Source organism: Oryzias latipes, chromosome 20 (assembly GCF_002234675.1).
Source record: "Oryzias latipes chromosome 20, ASM223467v1".
In the NCBI taxonomy this organism is placed as follows: Eukaryota; Metazoa; Chordata; class Actinopteri; order Beloniformes; family Adrianichthyidae; genus Oryzias; species Oryzias latipes.
Window position 1 is genome coordinate 14,631,523 of NC_019878.2, and position 19,194 is coordinate 14,650,716.

At 37.2% G+C, this 19,194-nt stretch overlaps 1 protein-coding gene across 4 annotated transcripts in view; it reads left to right on the forward strand.

Annotated features, from left to right (window-relative positions):
• Window positions 1-19,194, forward strand: part of cntnap2 (contactin associated protein like 2) — a 364,810-nt gene that overhangs the window by 297,921 nt on the left and 47,695 nt on the right. For all 4 annotated transcript variants that reach the window (XM_020712697.1, XM_020712695.2, XM_011488837.3 and 1 more), the window contains exons 16-17: window positions 5,032-5,188; window positions 8,291-8,418. In XM_020712697.1, coding sequence (XP_020568356.1) covers window positions 5,032-5,188; window positions 8,291-8,418 — 285 coding nt within the window. The remainder of the gene's footprint in view (window positions 1-5,031; window positions 5,189-8,290; window positions 8,419-19,194) is intronic.

Below are 19,194 nucleotides of genomic sequence, written 5' to 3' on the forward strand. Positions count from 1 at the left end.
AAAATACAACTTTAGGTGACATTTATCATTATGCAGGAAATTTTGTGATTGAAGTGGGTTGTGCTGCCGTCTGTATGGACTGCTGCAGGGCTAAGAAGCCCCATGCAGTGACCTAGAAGCACCTCAAAAGAATCTATTTTTTCTGCTTTGCCATTCATCTGCCGCTCAGCCGTGCCAGTAAGTTAGCACAAAAATCAGAATTTCTTTAAACTTCAAAATAAAAGCATCACCAGCACTGTGTGGCTCAAACATGATTTTTTTTTCCCCACACGATTTAGAGAATGACTGCAAAGCAAGAAGTCAGTGGTTTTTCAACATTGTATGTGAAGAATATATTAAATTAACGTTTTCAACTAATGTTTTTGATTGTGATTTAATATTTGTGTTTTTTTAACCCAAATTAACACTTTGGTTTATATATTTAAAAACATTCAATTAAACTGATTTAACAAAATATTTCAATATACTTTCTTAGAATACAGTTTGTTCATTTATCGCTTGTATGCTGAAGATATCCTCCTCTGCTGTTGTATTCATAAAAATATTTCAGCAAAATAAATAAAATAAAGCAATGCGTTATTATAGCCCTGCGACAGACTGGCGACCTATTCAGGGTGTACCCTGCCCTCCCCCACCTGTGGCCGGGTTAAGCTCAAGCTGCCCGTGATGCCATAAAGGATAAAACGAGTTCAGAAAATGGAGGGATGCACAAAAATGACAGTTAAACACTCAGAAGCAGTCAAACAGTCCACATGAAGCTCTGAAATCTTAGGATGAGATTTTCAGTTTTCGGATGGACACCTAAAACAAAACATTAGACAGTTGTTTTTTTGTTGGACGCACATCATCCATGTCCTTTCTGCCTTACAATGGCCTCCAGCCAATTTTCAAATTGATTTTAAAGTTATTTTATTAGTTTTTCCATGTTTGCATGGACAAAGACCAACTCACCTGCTGTGGGTTAAACTCCTATTCTCATCTGTTTGACCCAAAGACCTTCAAATCAGAAGTAAAACCAGGGACGACCTTAACTTTTCCTGTAGTTGTGCCCCACCCCCTCCCCAGCCCTCGATTTGTGGCATACACACAATCTGTTTCTGTGCTTTATTTAATTCAGTTTTTATACCATTTGAGAGTAATACATATCATTTATTTTTTTCTTTAACCAAAAGCGGATTAGAAATTCCTCTCTGAGTTGTGGGCAGGACCACCGGCATGGATTAAGCCCACCCACACTTCCCATCATTCTATTGTTACACTCTTTCCCGCCATCTTACAACCCCTCACAACCCCAACCTAACATACCTGGTACATCAAAAATGGCGAGCAACACTGGTGCTTCCTAGCTGTACCGCCAATGGCAGATCTAATGTGACAACCATAATCTTTTTCAAACAGCATTTTCTTTGTTTGCTCCTGATTCACAATGATTTGAATAAAGAGACAACTAAAAAAGTACAATTCTAAGCTTATTTGTTTTTATATGTCCTCCATAATGACAAAAATGCCACAAGAACATGTTAAAAACAGCAAAAAACAAGCTTTGCATTGGAATGGGTCTTAATTGTTTAAATTATAGGGTCAATTTTCTCTAAACAAACTGATTTATCAGAACATTTAAAAAGGTCAAATTTGACCTGAAATTCATCTTCTTCTAATGGAGAGTGCACTGAAATACCTCCACTAATACTTGTTTCCTTTTATAAAATAACCACCAGGTTTTGTTGGAACACATTAAGATCTGGTATGTGCTGCTGTCTTCATGAATGCCTTCAAATTCCCTCGAAATCTGACTTATGCAATTACCCATACTCATCATCCTCTTGTAACTTTTTGCCGCTGATTGAGGAATTTATATAAATGTATGTGTTTTTCGTGGGCTTTGCAACAAGTAAACAAACTTTGACCTGCATGATCTGCAACATTTTCTTCACATCGGTAAACCTTAACTTGTGGAGTTCCCCTGTCTCTTCTGTGGGTAAATGTTTACACTGAGGTTCAAATGTCTCTTAACTTTATTGACACCATTTCTGACAACTTGACAGTTCTTGCAGTACCTAGTCTACACGGGTGCCCAAAACCAACTGAGCTCACTCTGCAAAAACTGCAGTGTTGCTGCTCAAATATCTTTCTTTTTTTTCTCTCAGTTACAGAGACTTTCCTTCCACACACTCCTAGAGTAAATCTTATGCCTAGGTGGTCTGGGTTTGGAGGATGTAAACACAAGATGAAAAAACTCAAAGAATTCCAACAGTTTGTCATATTACAGTCACAAATCCCAGCACATTTATCTTTGTGTTGTGTTTAATATTTTTAGGGAAACATACTTAGTGACATATATGCATTTTTAGGGACATATGCAAGCTCATTGTTTACTGTTTATTTGCCAGTCTGTTTTTTCCTTAACCTTTAGGTTAAGGACCCAACACAAACCCTTAAATAGTAAAAATGCAAGAACAATTTCTACTTCTGTCCACGATAGGCTGACAAATTAAACTACAACTCTTTGTGTGTGTATTTGTTTATTGTTTTTTACTGACCTTAATTTGGTTGTTTTTAATATGTGAGAAAAAAGTCTGTGCTTGTTAGTTCAATTGGAATCTGTTATTTCATATTTTCCTCTGACTGACTGCAAGTGTTGGATGTAATATCATTAAAAATGTTCAATATAATCAGAAATTAATAAATAATGCATGATTAATCGCTTGTTAATATTTTGGATGGTTTTTTGTTGGGTATGGTGGTTTTTAGATGACGTTTGGGCTGGAAAACCACGACTTTTTGGCAACACGGGCAAATATTAAATGATGATTCAAAACAGTATTTTGTTTAAAAAGTGGTTAAATGAAGAAATATGAGCGGCCGTAAAAAGAGGATAAGGCAAAGAGAAAACAACGAATGTGTTGCCATTCTTCCAAAAGTGCTGGAAGACATAAAATAGGAAGAACAACAACAGAATTAAAAAAAACTCTAAAAGAATGTTAAAAAGTTGAAGAAAAGGAGAGGAAATGTAAAGGAAGAGAAAAAAAATGGTAACTTTGAAAATATTTCTTAATTTTTTACATTGATTCTTTATGTTTTTCATTATTTTCTCTTTTTCAAATATTTTTGTATTGCTTTCATTAGCAAAACCTGACCAATTAAAGAAAAGACTGAAAATCTAGGAATTGAGGGATTAACATATTAGTGCATTTAATGAATTTAATATTTTACCAATTAAAATGAATGTTTATAATATAAAATACACTTCTTTAACATTTAGATTTTGTCAGTTTTTAAATTGTTATAAAAATGTTTGGATTCTTGACATTGACATTGTCTAAAAAAACATACCAGTAAGGAAGTTGTTTGACGTTTTACCCTATAGGTAAGGATTGACAAAAAAATGTTATACAACTGCTGCAGAGGGCCCCATGTTATTGTTCACGTGAGGTCTCAAACTGCTAAGTCCGCCACTGCTCCCCATCGTGCGGTTGCAGTTGTATTTGCGACAAGCTAAGCTAAACCAAAGCTTGATTCTTTTATTATATACTTTTATTAACTAATAACAGAAACATGCATGTCTAAAGAAAGATTACTATGAAGTATTTGGAGGCAGCACTGATTATCCCACTGCTTGAGGAGACATGAGTCTCATAGTCATCAGGGCAATAAATTCTTAGGATCACAAACACCCACACAGACCCTTATAATATACAATATATAAACACACAAGCACATTTGCAGTTTCTTCCACAAACAGTCTCATATTACATCATATGAAACCCATCAATACAATTGTGCTGCATCAAATCTCTGCTTCAATCCTCTATTCTGAGAGGACAAAAAAGGAAAAATGTGGCCCAAGAGAGGTCATTGTTCTGATAGAATTTGACAAAGTGATATTGACAGCGTGGCTTATTTTCCAGGAATACAGCTCAATATTGTTTCCTCCGTTCTCGATGTCAAATATTGCCAGCCACCAATAAATTTTAACTTATCTCTCTTTTTAGTTCCTCTCCATGCTGGAATACATTATCCCAGTAAAGAAAACAATATAATAAATCTTATTGAAAAGCAGTGAGCCTTCACCTCTAATCTATTCATTAAAACACGCAACAGCCCACACACAGAAATCAACGTCCATCAACATGTTTAGCTGTTTGGCTATCAGCCGATTCCCTCATAGGAATGTATATGCACAAGTCAAATGACAAGATGAATAGAAATGCAGATGCAAAGACGCAATCTCTGACTGAGGAACAAAAAGTGTGAGATGGTTAGGCAATTAACCCGGTAAAACCTACTACATGAAAGAAAACATTACATTTTTTTTAGATAAGACATTTGGTTTTTTTAAACAATTGATGAAATCTACAAAAAGGTTGCAATATTATTATTTTTGCGTACGTTTTTGCTCACAACAATGTTATTTTAAGATACAAAAATGTTGACATAAATGTTACGTGAAAAAACTCACCTTATTTACCCACTGTCTCAAATTTGATCCACACATTTTTAATATAGTGTACCTGTATCATAAAGAATTACATATCCATAAATTTAGCATTCTTTCAATATAGAAAGTAGTACTTACAGAAACAATAACAAAACTTTTCTCACTCTAAGTGTTATTGAGATTTCATCGAAGAAGCCATTTTGAAATGAGCAAAAGAAAAAGCTCTTCTACTGCAGTGGAATGATGATGAACCTCAGGGGAGAAATCATGTCAAATATGACACCAATAATTTTCTTTGGTTAAATGACATTTACAGTGTAGCTGGCTGTCAGTGTGCAACACAAACTTAATCACAAGATGAACAATACATAGTCTATGTTTTGGTTGCATTTAAGAAGAATTGGTAAAGTGTATTGTCATCTGTGTCCATATTTTGAGTCTGTAGGTCTGTGTTCACAAGAAATGTAATGAATGTGAAAGCTGCAATACTTTAGAGACATACTTCCTGAGAGGAGGGTTTCTTCTTTGCAAAAATAACTTACATGTTTGCTTCTGGGCTTTTTGTTTGTTTGTTTGTTTCTTCTGACTCCCAGATGGGACCCCTTTCACATGGTGGGTGGGTCGAGGAAGTGAGAAGCATTTATACTGGGGAGGCTCGGGCCCCGGCATCAAGAAATGTGCCTGTGGTATCGACCGAAACTGCACCGACCCTAAATACGACTGCAACTGTGATGCTGACTCCAGACAATGGTAAGCCAGCTTTGCACATCAGTCAAAACCAATCAGTCTTTTACTTTGCTTTGACTGTCAACATAAACTGTAATTGTCATTTCTTATCTTTTGTTGATGTTGTTGTTGTTTACTTGTATATTTGATGCAAGCCAGTTATTTTATCCTTCAAAAAGAGGGAGAACATCATCTCCATGACAACAGCCTGTTGTTATTCAATATGGTTGTCCAGAATAATGAGAAGCCATTCTCTGCATCCTTAAGGGTTAAATCATTTCTTTCCAGCAACAACATATGATCACATCTGTGATATAAATAGTATAAAAAAAACTGTTCCGGTTAGCTATTCTAGAAATGCAGATTTTAATGGGGTTTTTTCCGTCATATGTCCAAAGTTTTCTGACTTAATGTGTCTTTCTTATCTGTGTGTTTACGTCTACTTCTTCTCTTACATTTTTCACGTTCCTCATCGCGCTTTTGTTCATAGTTCATTAAGTCTGCAGGCCTTACATCAGTCTTGTCCATGCCAGTGATTTTTTTTTTTTTTTTATATATTATAACTTATGTTTTTGCTGAAGGAGATTCCTTCAGGATGAAAAAGACACAAGATCTTTAAGAGAAGCGTGCCACAGATTTCGGACCAGTAACTGGCTATTTTGAAAGAGAAGTTGAAAGCAAAAGTTTTGTTTGTTAACTCCTGGATAAATAAGGCTTTCGTTGTTTTTGGCTGCAAAAGAGTGATGACAAAGGAAAAAAAGAGTCCCTAAGTGTTGAGTAAAAGAAAAATGACAGCTGTGGCCTCTTTCCACCTAAGCTCATTAAAAATAAATTATAAATTGTATTTTAAGAAATTATTTTACATATATCTTTATGACTTCACTTACTACACATAGTTTTTCATAATTGTATTGTATTTTAGGACTAGAAGACAAAAGTCAAGAGGCAATAAGTCTAACATGCAGTCCAAATACATAAACAAAAAACAATACAGGACAATCTTAGATATCTTAATCTTAATATTCACTAGTTTTGTCATTTCAAATACCAATATTAATAGTATTATGACATGCAAAGTGAGGGAAAAAACTCATTTTTATGCGTCCATTTAAACTCCATACAAAAGTTCCTCAATTTCTTCAAAACAATTTATTTTAAATAACTAAATTAAAATTAAAAAAAGAAAACCAAATAAAATCTAGTGTGAGCCAACGCTTCCATCCTCCACTCCTTACTGCCATTTAATTCATTTTTTTTTCTGTGACCCAATCGTTGCGTCATGATGCTTCCTGAAGGGAGATGATCTTTTTTTTTAATAACCTAATGTTAATTATGTAGAAATGCAGCTAAATGTAATGGATGTTTAGTTTCAGTCAGGTGCAGGGCAGAGATAAGACTGCTGTTCTGCAAACACCTTAGGAAACAGTAACACATTGCCTGATTGATACTTTAAATGTGATCAATAAACATTGCATTTTATATCAGAGCTAGAGAAACTTATTTTGTGTGTCATGCACCACAATAAACTGCTGGAATCCATCACTCCTCTCTATTAGTAACAAGTCCTGCAGCCTCCTTAGCTTGTTTAATGAGGATGAAGAGTCATCGGGTTAACTCGTCCACAGATTTCCTCTGAATTTTTAAGAAGCATTTTTAGAAAGACAAAATGTGTCGTAATGGCAGGGCCTGATGGGGTATCTAACTTCAAATATTGAAGTGACTAAAGGATGAATGCTCCCCATCAATTACATGTTTACTTAATGGCAACGTTTGACTCTGAAACCAGCAGTCTGTGTTTCAAAGCCCTTTTAGCCAGCTGATTGATATTCTCATTTATATCAGTTGCATGTCTGTGTGGGGATGCTGCAGGTTTGTGAGGGATCACTGTGTGTAAACAAGAAGAGGTGATTTTTCTGCTCTCTTGTCTCCCTCCTCATCTCTTAAAGCAATTATATTAATAGCTATTTCACTCTCATTCTCATTCACCAGGCTAATATTGTTTTTTTTTTGTTTCGTCTATAGTGAAATATTATCGTAATAACAGTTTCCAGTCATCGCCCATGATTTCAGGGCTCACACACATACACCAGAGGATATGCGCAAACTTTCACCCACATGCATTATGCAAATACGCTCATAAATAAAATATCAAAGTTTAATTTGAAAATGCTATTGAAAGGCACTTAGCACTAATGGAGTCATGTGTACAATTTTGAGTGCAGTATTGTTAAAATTTATTTAAGGCTTTCGAAGGTGCTGTTTAAAAAATAGATCAATTTAAGTACTCACGTGTCGATATACCCAATTTAATTATCATAACTTTGCTAATTGCAGGTTTCAGTTCTTCCGAAAACAAAGTTTTGATTCAATTTAGACTTTATAGAGATGCAATAATAACTATTATGTATAAGTCATGATTGTTATCACTATAAACTGCATGTTAATGTAAAAAAATCAGAACATTTAAATTTTGTGTTTTGGGGTAAAGAATAAAATAGATGTTACACCCAGATGTGTGTGCTCATTTGCATAATGTTTGGGTCACAATAAAAACATCTGCTTCATTTGTCCCTGAGCATCTGAGTATTAAACTTCATTTCAGGTAATGGGGACCACATGCTCCATTTTTGTTGACTCTTTTTTTTTACAAAGAAAAATACAATAAAACTAGGAAAGGACGGCACTTGAAGGCCAATGGACAAAGGTTTAATGGAAGTTTCTTTGCACTGCAAGGTATTCATGTTCTCCAGCAGATAAACACACGTATGCCTTTTGACACACATTGAAAGACCTAAAGATGAACAGAAAAGTCATGATAGACTGATGTGTTTTGGCGAAATACTGGTGTTGCCCAACTGCAGTGCCCATAAATCATTTATCCTGCCTGCGAGTAAAAAAGTAATCTTAAATCCAGGGTTTCACATCCAAAATCATTCATCAGACTTGGCTATAGAAGAAACTTATTATTTTATTGTGTTGTTTTATTTCCTTCATTTTGACTTACAGAAAGAAGCATGACTCTAACTTAAAGGAGGGAACTGTAAAAAAAAATGGACAAAGGAGACATTTGAGGTGAAAGGATGATGTGAACTTTCTTCTTCTTTTCTCTTACACCTCATCCTGCAGGAGAGAAGACTCTGGTCTCTTGGTATACAAAGAGCACTTGCCTGTCAGCCAAGTTGCTGTGGGTGACACAAACAGACCAGGGTCTGAGGCCAAGCTCACTGTCGGGCCACTACGTTGCCATGGAGACAGTAAGTAATGTGTGCCCTGTCGTGGAGAGTTTTAACACAAGACAACAATAAATACGTGTCCGAAGAAAAAAAAGCTGCATCATTGTGAAAGCGGTATAGTTGGAAGAAAAGTGCTCGAATTGGCTGTATTTTCGTTCTAGTTGTGCACTTAAACATGACTGTTTAATGTTTCCACAGACCATGAGTTGGTGGTCGTTTTAGGAAAACAATGATTGACTTGTTAATGCAAAAATGGAAATGTTTTGTGACTCAGCACCACTTCTGTGATAATTTCTCAATGTAAACTATGGTCAGGCAAAGCAGAAATGGTTTTTAGAAAGTCCCTGTGGGCTCTAGGAGAATGCCGAACAAATTTTCCGTGCCTTTCACAGGGGCCAAACCAGCCACTGCTTTGGAATTTTTTTTTGCGAATAAACTAATTTGAAGAAAAAAACTGTAGTAAAATAAGCTTACAAGGAGTATTTTTATTTAGAGGGCAGTTATTTATTTTATGGCCACTTATTTGACAATAAGCATTTGCACTGCTACATCTGTTTTGTTGGACAAAGGTGATCTACATACAGCTGCGTTCACACCAAACGTGTTTTGCGACGTCCAGTGTCAATGTTAGGTCAATGTACAGATGTGATCAGAGGTCCCGTGGAGCATCAGTCTGGCAGCTGGACGATCTGGGCGGCGCATCGAAAGTTCAGTATCTGAACTTAGGAAAAGAAGACACGTCAACCAATTAGTAACTCAGCTTTGCCCGTGATGTGTTGATGATGCGATCAGCAGGTGGAATCCAAAACCAACATGGAGAAGAATCTGATCAGTTTGCTTCTCAACTTTGTAATGTATTTCTTTTTTCCATCGGGACAACAGCAAAAAGATTCTCTAATTTTATTCTTATTTTTTCCCTCCTCTGACCAATAGGGGATAGCAAATCCTCAAACTGGGTCACAAAGACAGAAGTACCACTGCAAGCGGCAGTCGTTCAGACGCAGCTCCTGCAGTAGATGATGACCCTTACCTTACTAGGAGAGTCTCTGAATGATTTCTGAACCCAGAGATGGAGAAGTGAACATCATCGACATCTTTCATGCATTGTAAATGATGTTTACAACCAAAGTATATTGTGATGAGGCTGACAACTTTTAGTATGTAGCTCCTCCCACACATGTCTGGAGCATCAAGGTCATGAACACATTTTTAAACACACGTTCAACAGCGACTTTGACGAAATAGAGGCATCGGCTGCAAATTTGACGTGCGAATAGCATTTGATGTGGGCATGTTAAAGCAGCAGGGTTTAGCTTGAATTCTGGAAAAAGTGAAAGTTTCTAAAGCAGAGCTAAATCATGCCAGGCTTATAGGGGTCAGTGAGATCCTGGAGCAAACTTTAGTCTTGCACAGGAAGAGGAAAAGTAGCAGGAGCATTTATGGATTAGCTGCCAACATAAAATCGACCTTTGAATGAGTCGCGCGGACTTCAGTAACAGTGGCCTAATTGGGTTGGAATAAGAGTGCTAATGACCTTCTACAAGTCATCTACAGAGAGGAGTGGCTTTATTTTCAAATGGATTCTCAGCTGGTCGTAGAGGCATAATGTCATAACCTTTGTGAAAGGCTCATGAAATACTGAATGAAGAGCGAGCATCTTCAGGGTCTTGAAAAGAACTCCCATTAAAACTCCCCGTTTTACATCATCCTGAACAAAAGACAGTTCTTTTGTTCAATGTGAATAAAGGGCCTAATGATATTCCAGCAGAAACTATTGCAGCTGAATTAAAATATGCTGTTCATCACATTTTATCATCTCATCTTTCTTTACACTGGTATTTTTTTTCTCCTGTCTCCTAATATTCAGGGAAAAGGGAATAAAATAACTGAGAACATATTTCATTTTCCTGGAAGAAGCCAGTCAGCAGTAAAATACTTCAAAAGATACATCCTTTCGTTTCAGAGTTAGTGAAATGATGCAGAACAACATATGAAGAGGTAGAGTCCTCTGCCCTGTGACCTCATACCCTCAATCTTTTTCTCAGCGTAAAAAAAGAAATATCGCATTATTCATAAAATCAAACCACTCTGAACTGTCATCGCTACAAAGAGATTCAGACTTCCACAGGAGAAAAGCAGAGCTGCTTGTAAAAGTGACAAGAAACAGTTTAAATCTGTGACTGTGCATCAACGGAAATAATATCAGGAAACCATTAAAATAACAAAACCTGTGATGTCAAGTAATTAGCCAATTCATTTTGTTTGAACACATATTTATCGGTGGCTTAAACAATGTTATATAACAGTCAATCATTTAAAACGCTATTTTTGTGATATTTTTTGTACTTTGAAGTCTTTTTTTCTTTCCAAATATGTATCTGCTGTCTGTGAATGCATCAAAGTCAGCCACCCACACTTGACATCCCAGAGTCTCCAGACATTGAAAGCTAGTGACAGAACTAACCTGTAGAAACCCCACACAGTCATTAGATTGCCTCTTTTGTCCACCTTTACACAGCCTTGATGGACTGCACTGTTGTATTGTACTTACATTCTTTTTTTTGCAGAGAATGTGTGGGAGAAAGCAAAATATAAAAATGGGATGGCGTCCAATCGATGCTCCTCAGCCATGCACTCTTACACACATTTAGAGATACTGTTTGCTTCAAATGTCAAAGTTTATAACACTCCTAGAGGTAAAAGAGAAAAAAAAACAAAAGAAATCGGAAAAATGTGGAATGTTTTATTGCTGTAAAAATAACCTGCACATATAGAAACCACAAGAGGGATTTATGGGTTCAATAATGCACTGTCCTAGCAGGATACTCAAGACTCAAGTTAGACGAACACTTAAATCTTATTTGTGTTTTTCTTTTTTTTATTCAGTGTGATGCTCTGTTTGTAGGGGTCCACCATTTCAATAATACTTTTTTCTTGAAACCCTCATGTCTTTGTATTTGTATCTGTTCAATCAAGCCCCGCTTTCTCTTGTTTCTGAGGGAAACATTTTCAGATACAGTAGAAAACACAAACGTGCCCCGACCAGGACGCAGTTCTTCTTCTGTTCTTGTAATCAGCGCCAGCACAGAACAGCTTTGGGTCAGATGAAACTGTCACAAAGATCACTTCTATATAACTCGTGATTTTGACTGTTTCACCCAAATCTGAACTATCAAATATTTCTATGTTGACATTTACACCTGCAAAAAAGTTTTCCCTAAAACCATGAAGGGAGCAGCCCCATTAAAAAAGGTCATCCAGATCTTCAGTAACTGTTTGCTATGTGAAGATCATTTGTGTCAACTCGACAATAACACAGTGACTGTCAGCTTGTCAAGAAAGTCCATTGTCCTCCCTCAGAAAAACACACTGTGGAGGTTTTGTCTGTTTGACACGTCTGCTTTGTTTCACATCGACTGCTGCTGCTTTGTGTTTTTGGTTTTAGGCACAAAAAGTGCTGCCAGAAATTAATTGTTTTTTTGGCTTAATTTTCTTTTTTTTACATTCAGGCATTACCTGAACTCAAAACTCCCTGGAAGTGAAATAAAGGCCAAAGTTAAACATCCTTATTCCAGCTTTGTTATTGGACAAAAGCCAGTGCTTCTGATAATAACACAATCCAGATTTTGCTTCCAGACATAAAAAATTGGACTACAAATGTGTGATTTTCTCAATTAAAAGGACTTTGTCTTCAAAAGTTGTTTTTTTATCAGTACATTGTTAGTTTCAGCAATGAAACTGAAAGGATTTTTGTGAATTCTACTATCGTACATGGAGGAAGCACAAACATGGGTCTTCAGAACAAGGCGATGAGTTCATTACAATAATAATACTTCACAAAGTACTCCATCCACGGCTCATTTTTCTGACAAAAGGGAATAATAGAAGGAGCTGTACCTCCAGAGAGAGACAATGCTGGATTTCCAACTAGGAAGAATTCAAATGTACAGCACTGCAGATAAGCTTCTTCGCTTGAATTTTTCATTCATTTCTGTCTCCATCATTCCATCCTTCCACTCATTCAGCAGGAAGTGACCTGGTTCTGTCAAGGATGCTGAACATGACAGAACACCTGCCCTTCCTCCTCTCTGGTGTCACACTGATTATGGTCCCCTTCATCAACAACCTGGTGCCCCTCTCACTAATGTCTCTCCATAACAAAGATTCATCACATACAAACAAAACGTGATTTAATGACCCACAACCTCACATCTGTTGGTGTGTTTGGGGGTGGGCCAGTCATGAAGGGTGGCAAACACAATTACTTGAGATGGATCTGTCTTTAACTTAAATGGAGCCATCTTCCTTTTGTCTCGCTATGTTATCCCTACACGAGCATGTGATACAGCTCACCCTCTTTTATAATGGGTGACCATATTAACAAAGTTTAAAATGAAGTCAACTTTGAGCTATGTTTCCCGTAGTACTGGCTAAGACACTGGAACATGGAGCATGCATTATACATTGGTCCATTAAGGCATATTAAATGTATATTAAAATTGTTACACGTGAGTAGATCCTCCATGTATGATTGATGCTTTTCCTACCATGCATGGAGCTCCTCTCATTAAGAAGAAAGACGACTGGCTGTCATATAATGGGTTTTTTACACAAATGACTGATATCTTGTACTGAAGTTTCCAGGAAGGTGTTCTGCACATGTGCACACATCTCTTGTGTTTGGCAGTAGCAAGTGTAACTTTGTGTTCAAAGAATAAAGCTTCTATGGTAGTGAGTATTGTGTGTTAGGCAATAAGAGTCCGTTTTCATGGCTACTTCAATGCCATATAGACAATTTATTTAATTTATTGATGTTAACAGGGTTTCGGCAGTGATGTTAAATGATTCTGTTTCTTTTTGACTATTTACATTAACACATTTTCTATGTTCACACGTTTACCTGTCATATTTACAAAAGTATTTTAGATGTCACTTTTGGTTAATACTTTTGTTGCCTGCAGTTTTATAATCTTTTTGGTCCAGTAAACACAAATGGTCAAAAAAAGACCCTGTAACTTTATGTACCAGTGAATCTCTTTTTTTATGTATTTTGCTATATTGTTTGAGTTTTTTTATTATATAAAGTAGGAAAAAAATTCAATTCAAAGGTGTTAATATGATTACAAAAAGTAAATTCATGTGCATAAATATTTCAGTATTCTTACATGATGTTACTTTTGTTTTTGCGGTAATATCAAAAAATATTAATGTGTTTTAAATACAAAAACACAAATGCCCTTTAAAAAATCCTCATAACTGATTAATTTTATTCAAGTTATCACATGGGAATCTGAAGTTCCAACTGCCATTTTGAAATGTTCTGCCTCTTAAACAAAAATCTCTGTAGAGAACTACAGGCTACCTGCTTTATGAAACATAAATATTATTGCCTCGCTAATTTAATATCAGCACTTGATTGGAAAGATATTGTTCATTGTCACAACTTATTTGCGTTTGAGCCTCATTCATCAAGGCGCTAAGCTAATGACAAACTTCTCTGACCTCGCCAAGTTGACTTTATCACAGCTGTCTCCAAGACAAGGAATTGTGGGAAAGATCTATGATGCTCCACTGTCAGCGATGCCACAGGACCTAATGTAAATCCTATAATTGCAGTCAATAACTGCCCTGCATGTCCCATGAGCATGCATTAATCTCAGCAGAACGGGTTCCAGGTATTATTTGCCGCTTAGGAAAAAAAATAACTCCAAAAAGTCCACAGGCTGAATTCATTGATTTCCCCCGACGATTAAAGCCTCATTAACTGATGTTCGTCATAACTCTGGTCATGCTATTTTTGTCTCTTATTTTAGTTTAATGGCACTAGATGTATGGAGCATTTTCAAAGAATATCTTGAACTTGTCACACTTTAAGAAGACCTTTGTCTCAACAATGAAGCCTGATTGAACGCCAGCCATCTAACAATGCACAATTTCGTTGAAGCATTCAATCTCACATGTCAATCTGATTACAGAGAAATGACACATATACAAGAAAGAGTTACAGATATGTTCTTACATCTACCAACTACTTGGAAATAATTAGAAAGAAATAATTAACGGGTTTTTGTTTCTCTTTCATTCATATCTTTTCTTCATTTGCACAGCTCTAATGGTTTATTGCTATAATGTCTGACAAGCAACTTAATTACTTTGTGAGATTGATAAAGACTTTGTGGGTCTCAAATGACAGACACAAACTAATTACTTGAATATTCCAGTGCTGCATTTTTCCCGCGAATAGCAAACCTAGACCATGAAGTGACAGGCCACAGATGGCCCCGTCGCACCGATGAGATGAAAAATGGGTCTCGGTGGAAACGCGTGAGAAATAAATGTGTTCTTGATGTGGCCGCGTTTAACTCGCTCCGGAACTCCAGACAGGCTCAAGTGTTTTGAACAGTCCTATCTGAGCGGTGCCTTCAGGGACACTTAGTGCAAATTAGGTCATTTTAGTCATTCACAAACGATGTTGCAGAGACAAATAGGAAATCGTGATGTGTGAAAAACTTTAATTAGTTGTAATTTGTTTGTTTTCTTGAAAAAAAACTAAGGTTTGAGATCAGATGACATTCTGTTTTCATGTGTTTTGCCTCCTCTGGTTTTCAGCCATGTACATTGTTTGTACTTGTAATGTGATTCTGTGCACTATATAGTACTCGTCTTTGTTTGTGTGCCTGCAAATGTCTGAGTTAATGACCTGCGGCGGTGCAGTCAGTCATCCTTACCATCTGTTGGTGCTGGCATGTGACCCATCTGGTCAACCGGAGAAAGATGAATCATCCAGTTGGCTTTCAGACCCAGACTTCACCTCGAACTCTATCTCACATCATGTCAGCCTCCACAGTTCAGCAGGCTTCTTTTTTATCATGTCCCTTTGTGCCAGTGCAGAGGTCAGCAGCTGTTCGGTTAAATGACACTGAAGATTCAGGAATCTGGTTCAACAAAGCTGTTAAAGGACGGACCAATGGGACTGTATGAAATTGTGGAGCCAGATAAGGACAGTTTGGAAGTCATGTTCACCAAAGATAGTTGACTTTTTATGCTACGGTCACAAATACAACTGGCACCTTGTGATAGGGAGGCATCGGCAGAGTCTTGATGATTTCATGCTGCGGTTCGATTTTTTGAAAATCATTGGCGTGGTCATGAATGTAGACGGTGGCCATCAGGCGTCAGTCAGTCGTCAGGCGGGGATGACACCGTTACAAAATTGAGTGACAGATGTGCGGCCACTGGGCAGTGGCAGCTGAATTCTCTGATTGGACGATGTATAAATGTCTCAGGATGGTGGCCGTCAATACCAGTGCCACCAGTCACCAGCCCCCCGGTAGCCCGGGGGTATTTTAAAAAGTGGGCCGTTCTGCCTGTCACATGACTGTAACAGAGCGACCTCAAAACGTGGGCGGCCATTGACCTGTGTCAAGTTTCAGAGAAAAACTGTCCGGTCACTATAAAATCTTAACTTTTTCGTAAAACCTACCTGCCCATCACGCAGCATGTAAAAGTGCAACTGCCTTCTCCCGATTACCTGCCAAATTTGCTGAAAAACTTGTATTTACATGTAGGTCAATATGCTGTGGCATTTTGGAATATGTGAACATAGCATTTGCCATTGTAGGCTATTTCTCTGGCACCTTTTGTGATATTTTTCAAAATGTCATTGTAGCATCTTGGATTTTTGCATTAATTGTTGCCATATTGTGTGCACTGAGTCACCAACAATTAATGGTCTATTTACAAACTTATGTCATGAATGAGACAAACAAATGTTACTGTGTCTACACTAACTCCCAATCTTATTTGTAAAAAAAAAAAAAAACAGTCAAACACCTACAGTATATGTTAGCTACATTGGCGTATTTACAATAAGGCTTGATTAATTGATTGACGATTTTTAATTGCTTTGGTTGCAAGGCCATCAGATCAAGCATTCAATCTCAATAGCTGGGAAATGTGCCACCCGCTGATGCCGTCAACTGAGACTGGAACTATACCCCAATAGTGCAATCGCGTCATTTAACCTGAATTCCTTCCGAGCAATTAGAGTACGTGTTGCCGGAGCAAACTCTGTATAGAAAAATGTCTTTTTAACACTGCTGATGATGAAAATTTAAATGACGACGTTAGGTACTTCCTAACTTGTTTGATTAAAAATAAACACTGGAGACTTGAAAAGTATAAACGCCACTCAGAAGTTCAGCAGTTATCGCGGACAGTCACAGCAAAAACAACCTCCTAGACCGCACGATTCTGGATACGATTGATGTATTGGCTGACCGCTGATATACCGGACTTTACACCCAACCAAACATTTTGACAGAACACAGCGTACCTCTTAGAACTGCTTCGGCATCATTAAGCACAACCAGAGTAAACCATATGTAATGCACTGTCATTTTGTGAAGAAAATGGTAATTAGTTCCAGGTAAACTAAACCATAGGCACTTTAGTTTTAGCTTTGGCATGACTTATTCGAGCTAAAAAAATTGTAGAAGTGCTAATATAGAATATATTTTCATAAAATAGTTTATTTAGTCTTTTTGTTGATGAAATTACCTATTAAAAGAATATATTGTTTTTTTAAAAGACACAAATCCATTGATGAATCCTTTTCATGGATTTTTCTTGTTCTTGTGCCTTGCAAACACAGAACTTCCACACAAACAAGGAATAATGATTAATGAGTTAGTAATGGTTTTTTAAAGAGTTTAAAAGATTTGTCAGATGAATCTTTCCTTATGGGAATGATAAATTTGCAGCAAAGGATTGCCAAACTGTTACATCTGTCAGTCTGGCAAAAGGGCAAACAGAGGATTATGATTTGGCTTCCATTTTTATTCCACAACTCTGTTTTCTCTCCAAATGTGGGTCTCTGTCAGCTCTTCAGTCCTTTATTCTCCTTTGGTTCCTACAACACAGACTTGCCTGCAAGCCATATTTTTTTCAAGTCTGCTTCTTACTTCTTTGTTGGCCTCCTCTCTGCTTTCATGCTTCAAACTCTTGTTTTTCTTTTGTTTTTTAATTATATGTTAGCCTGACAGCATTTTTCATGTCATGTAGATATTTAAATGTATTTCTGAGTGAAATCTTCTTTTTTTGTAAATATGTTTATACAATAACTCCTCTCTTTTTTTGTGACTTGATTTTATGCGCCGTTATCACCTTGTATACAAGCACTTGTGCATGTTATTTGTGTCACAATATATGTGGTTTGTGTTTTCTTTCTTCAGTGGCACATTATATTGAGACAAACATAATTATTTGCCTCTGTGCCCTCACTAGACGCCCTCCTGTTAGTTCTGAATTAGCTCTGTCTGGTAATTGGCTTTGCCTCTGATGGAGAAATGAATAGTATTTCAACTTCCAACACACTAATCACAAAGGCGGCATCAGTGGGTTGTGTTTCTGTGTGAGTCTGTGTGTTTGTGCTTGGTTGTTGAGTGCCCTTGCCCCTGGTGATGGGATGTGAGGCAGGAAGAAGAGGAGAGGAGCTCCACCCTGTCAGTGGAGGACGTTTATCACACAGAACCAGGAGACACACGCAAACCCTGCTGGATGCCTGCACTCACAAACACATGCAATGCATTTACACGCATTGGAAATGACTTTTAAAACCAGAACTGTCAGTTAAAAATACCTTTTTACTTAACTAAAAAAAAAGATAAGCTTGTGTGTTTTCTGTATAAGGTTATAAGCTGGGATATTTCTTACATAAAAATCCAACTCTGATCATCTTTTAATATATCTTCAAAGCATCAATGGTGGTCTCTTAATTATGATTATTCCATTTTTAGCCAAAATAAAAAATTTGTCATTTTTCAGGACATAGTTTCTGCAGGGCAACAGTATTTCATTAGAAATTTGCCTCTTGAGTTGTGGGGAGGACTGTTGGCTCCCTCCCATCATCCATCTGTTTATGTGGTTTCCTGCTAGCTTATAGCCCCTCATGACCCCAACCTAACATTACAGCTGGTGAACTAACCGTCTACAAGCAGGGAATTTGTGGCCTGCTTTACTACAAACTTTTTTTTAATTTTATTTTTTCACCTGCTCCTTGTTCACAATGATTTGAATAAATAAATACTCATTAATGCAATTTTAAGCTTCATTTTCATCACACGTCCTCCATCATAAGAAAAATTCTACAAGAACATGTTAAAAACATCAAAACATGATTTTCATTGAAATGGCTCTTAAACAAAGAAAGATGATTAAATGGATTCAAAAGCCTTTAAATTGCTTATGTGTGACAAAAACACAAATTCTTTTTCTTTTTTGTACACAGCTGTTTCCAGGTGTTGCTCCAAAACCAATCTTCAGAGACATCGAATATCTCCTCCAGCTGATCCAACATTGGGTTTCCCTCCCCACGCCATAAGCCCATCTCGCTTTCCTCTCATCTGCCCTCTGCACGACATTCTTCCCTCATTTTCCATCTTTGCGTCTGTGTTCCAGCCTCTCCCCTGCGCCTGACGGCTCCCTCCATCTTCTCTCCTCATTTTACCCTGCACTCTTTGTCTTCTTTAAGCTGTGAGGGCAAGACAGAGGTGTGGGGAGGGAGAGGGGACAGCGGACAAGTCTCTGTTTCAGCCACAGTCTGATAGTTCATCAGCAGCTGTTTAGCGTGCTGCTCCTCCGTCTTCATTAGCTGACCTCGAGTTCGCTTTCTTTCAAAAGTTATTATAAAAAAGTCCGGCATCATTTTATCTACACCAGCGCCTTCTTTCATTTAGAAAAGAGCTTAATTTTTTTATGACTGACAGTTGAATCTTATTAAAACTATAGACTATGGGG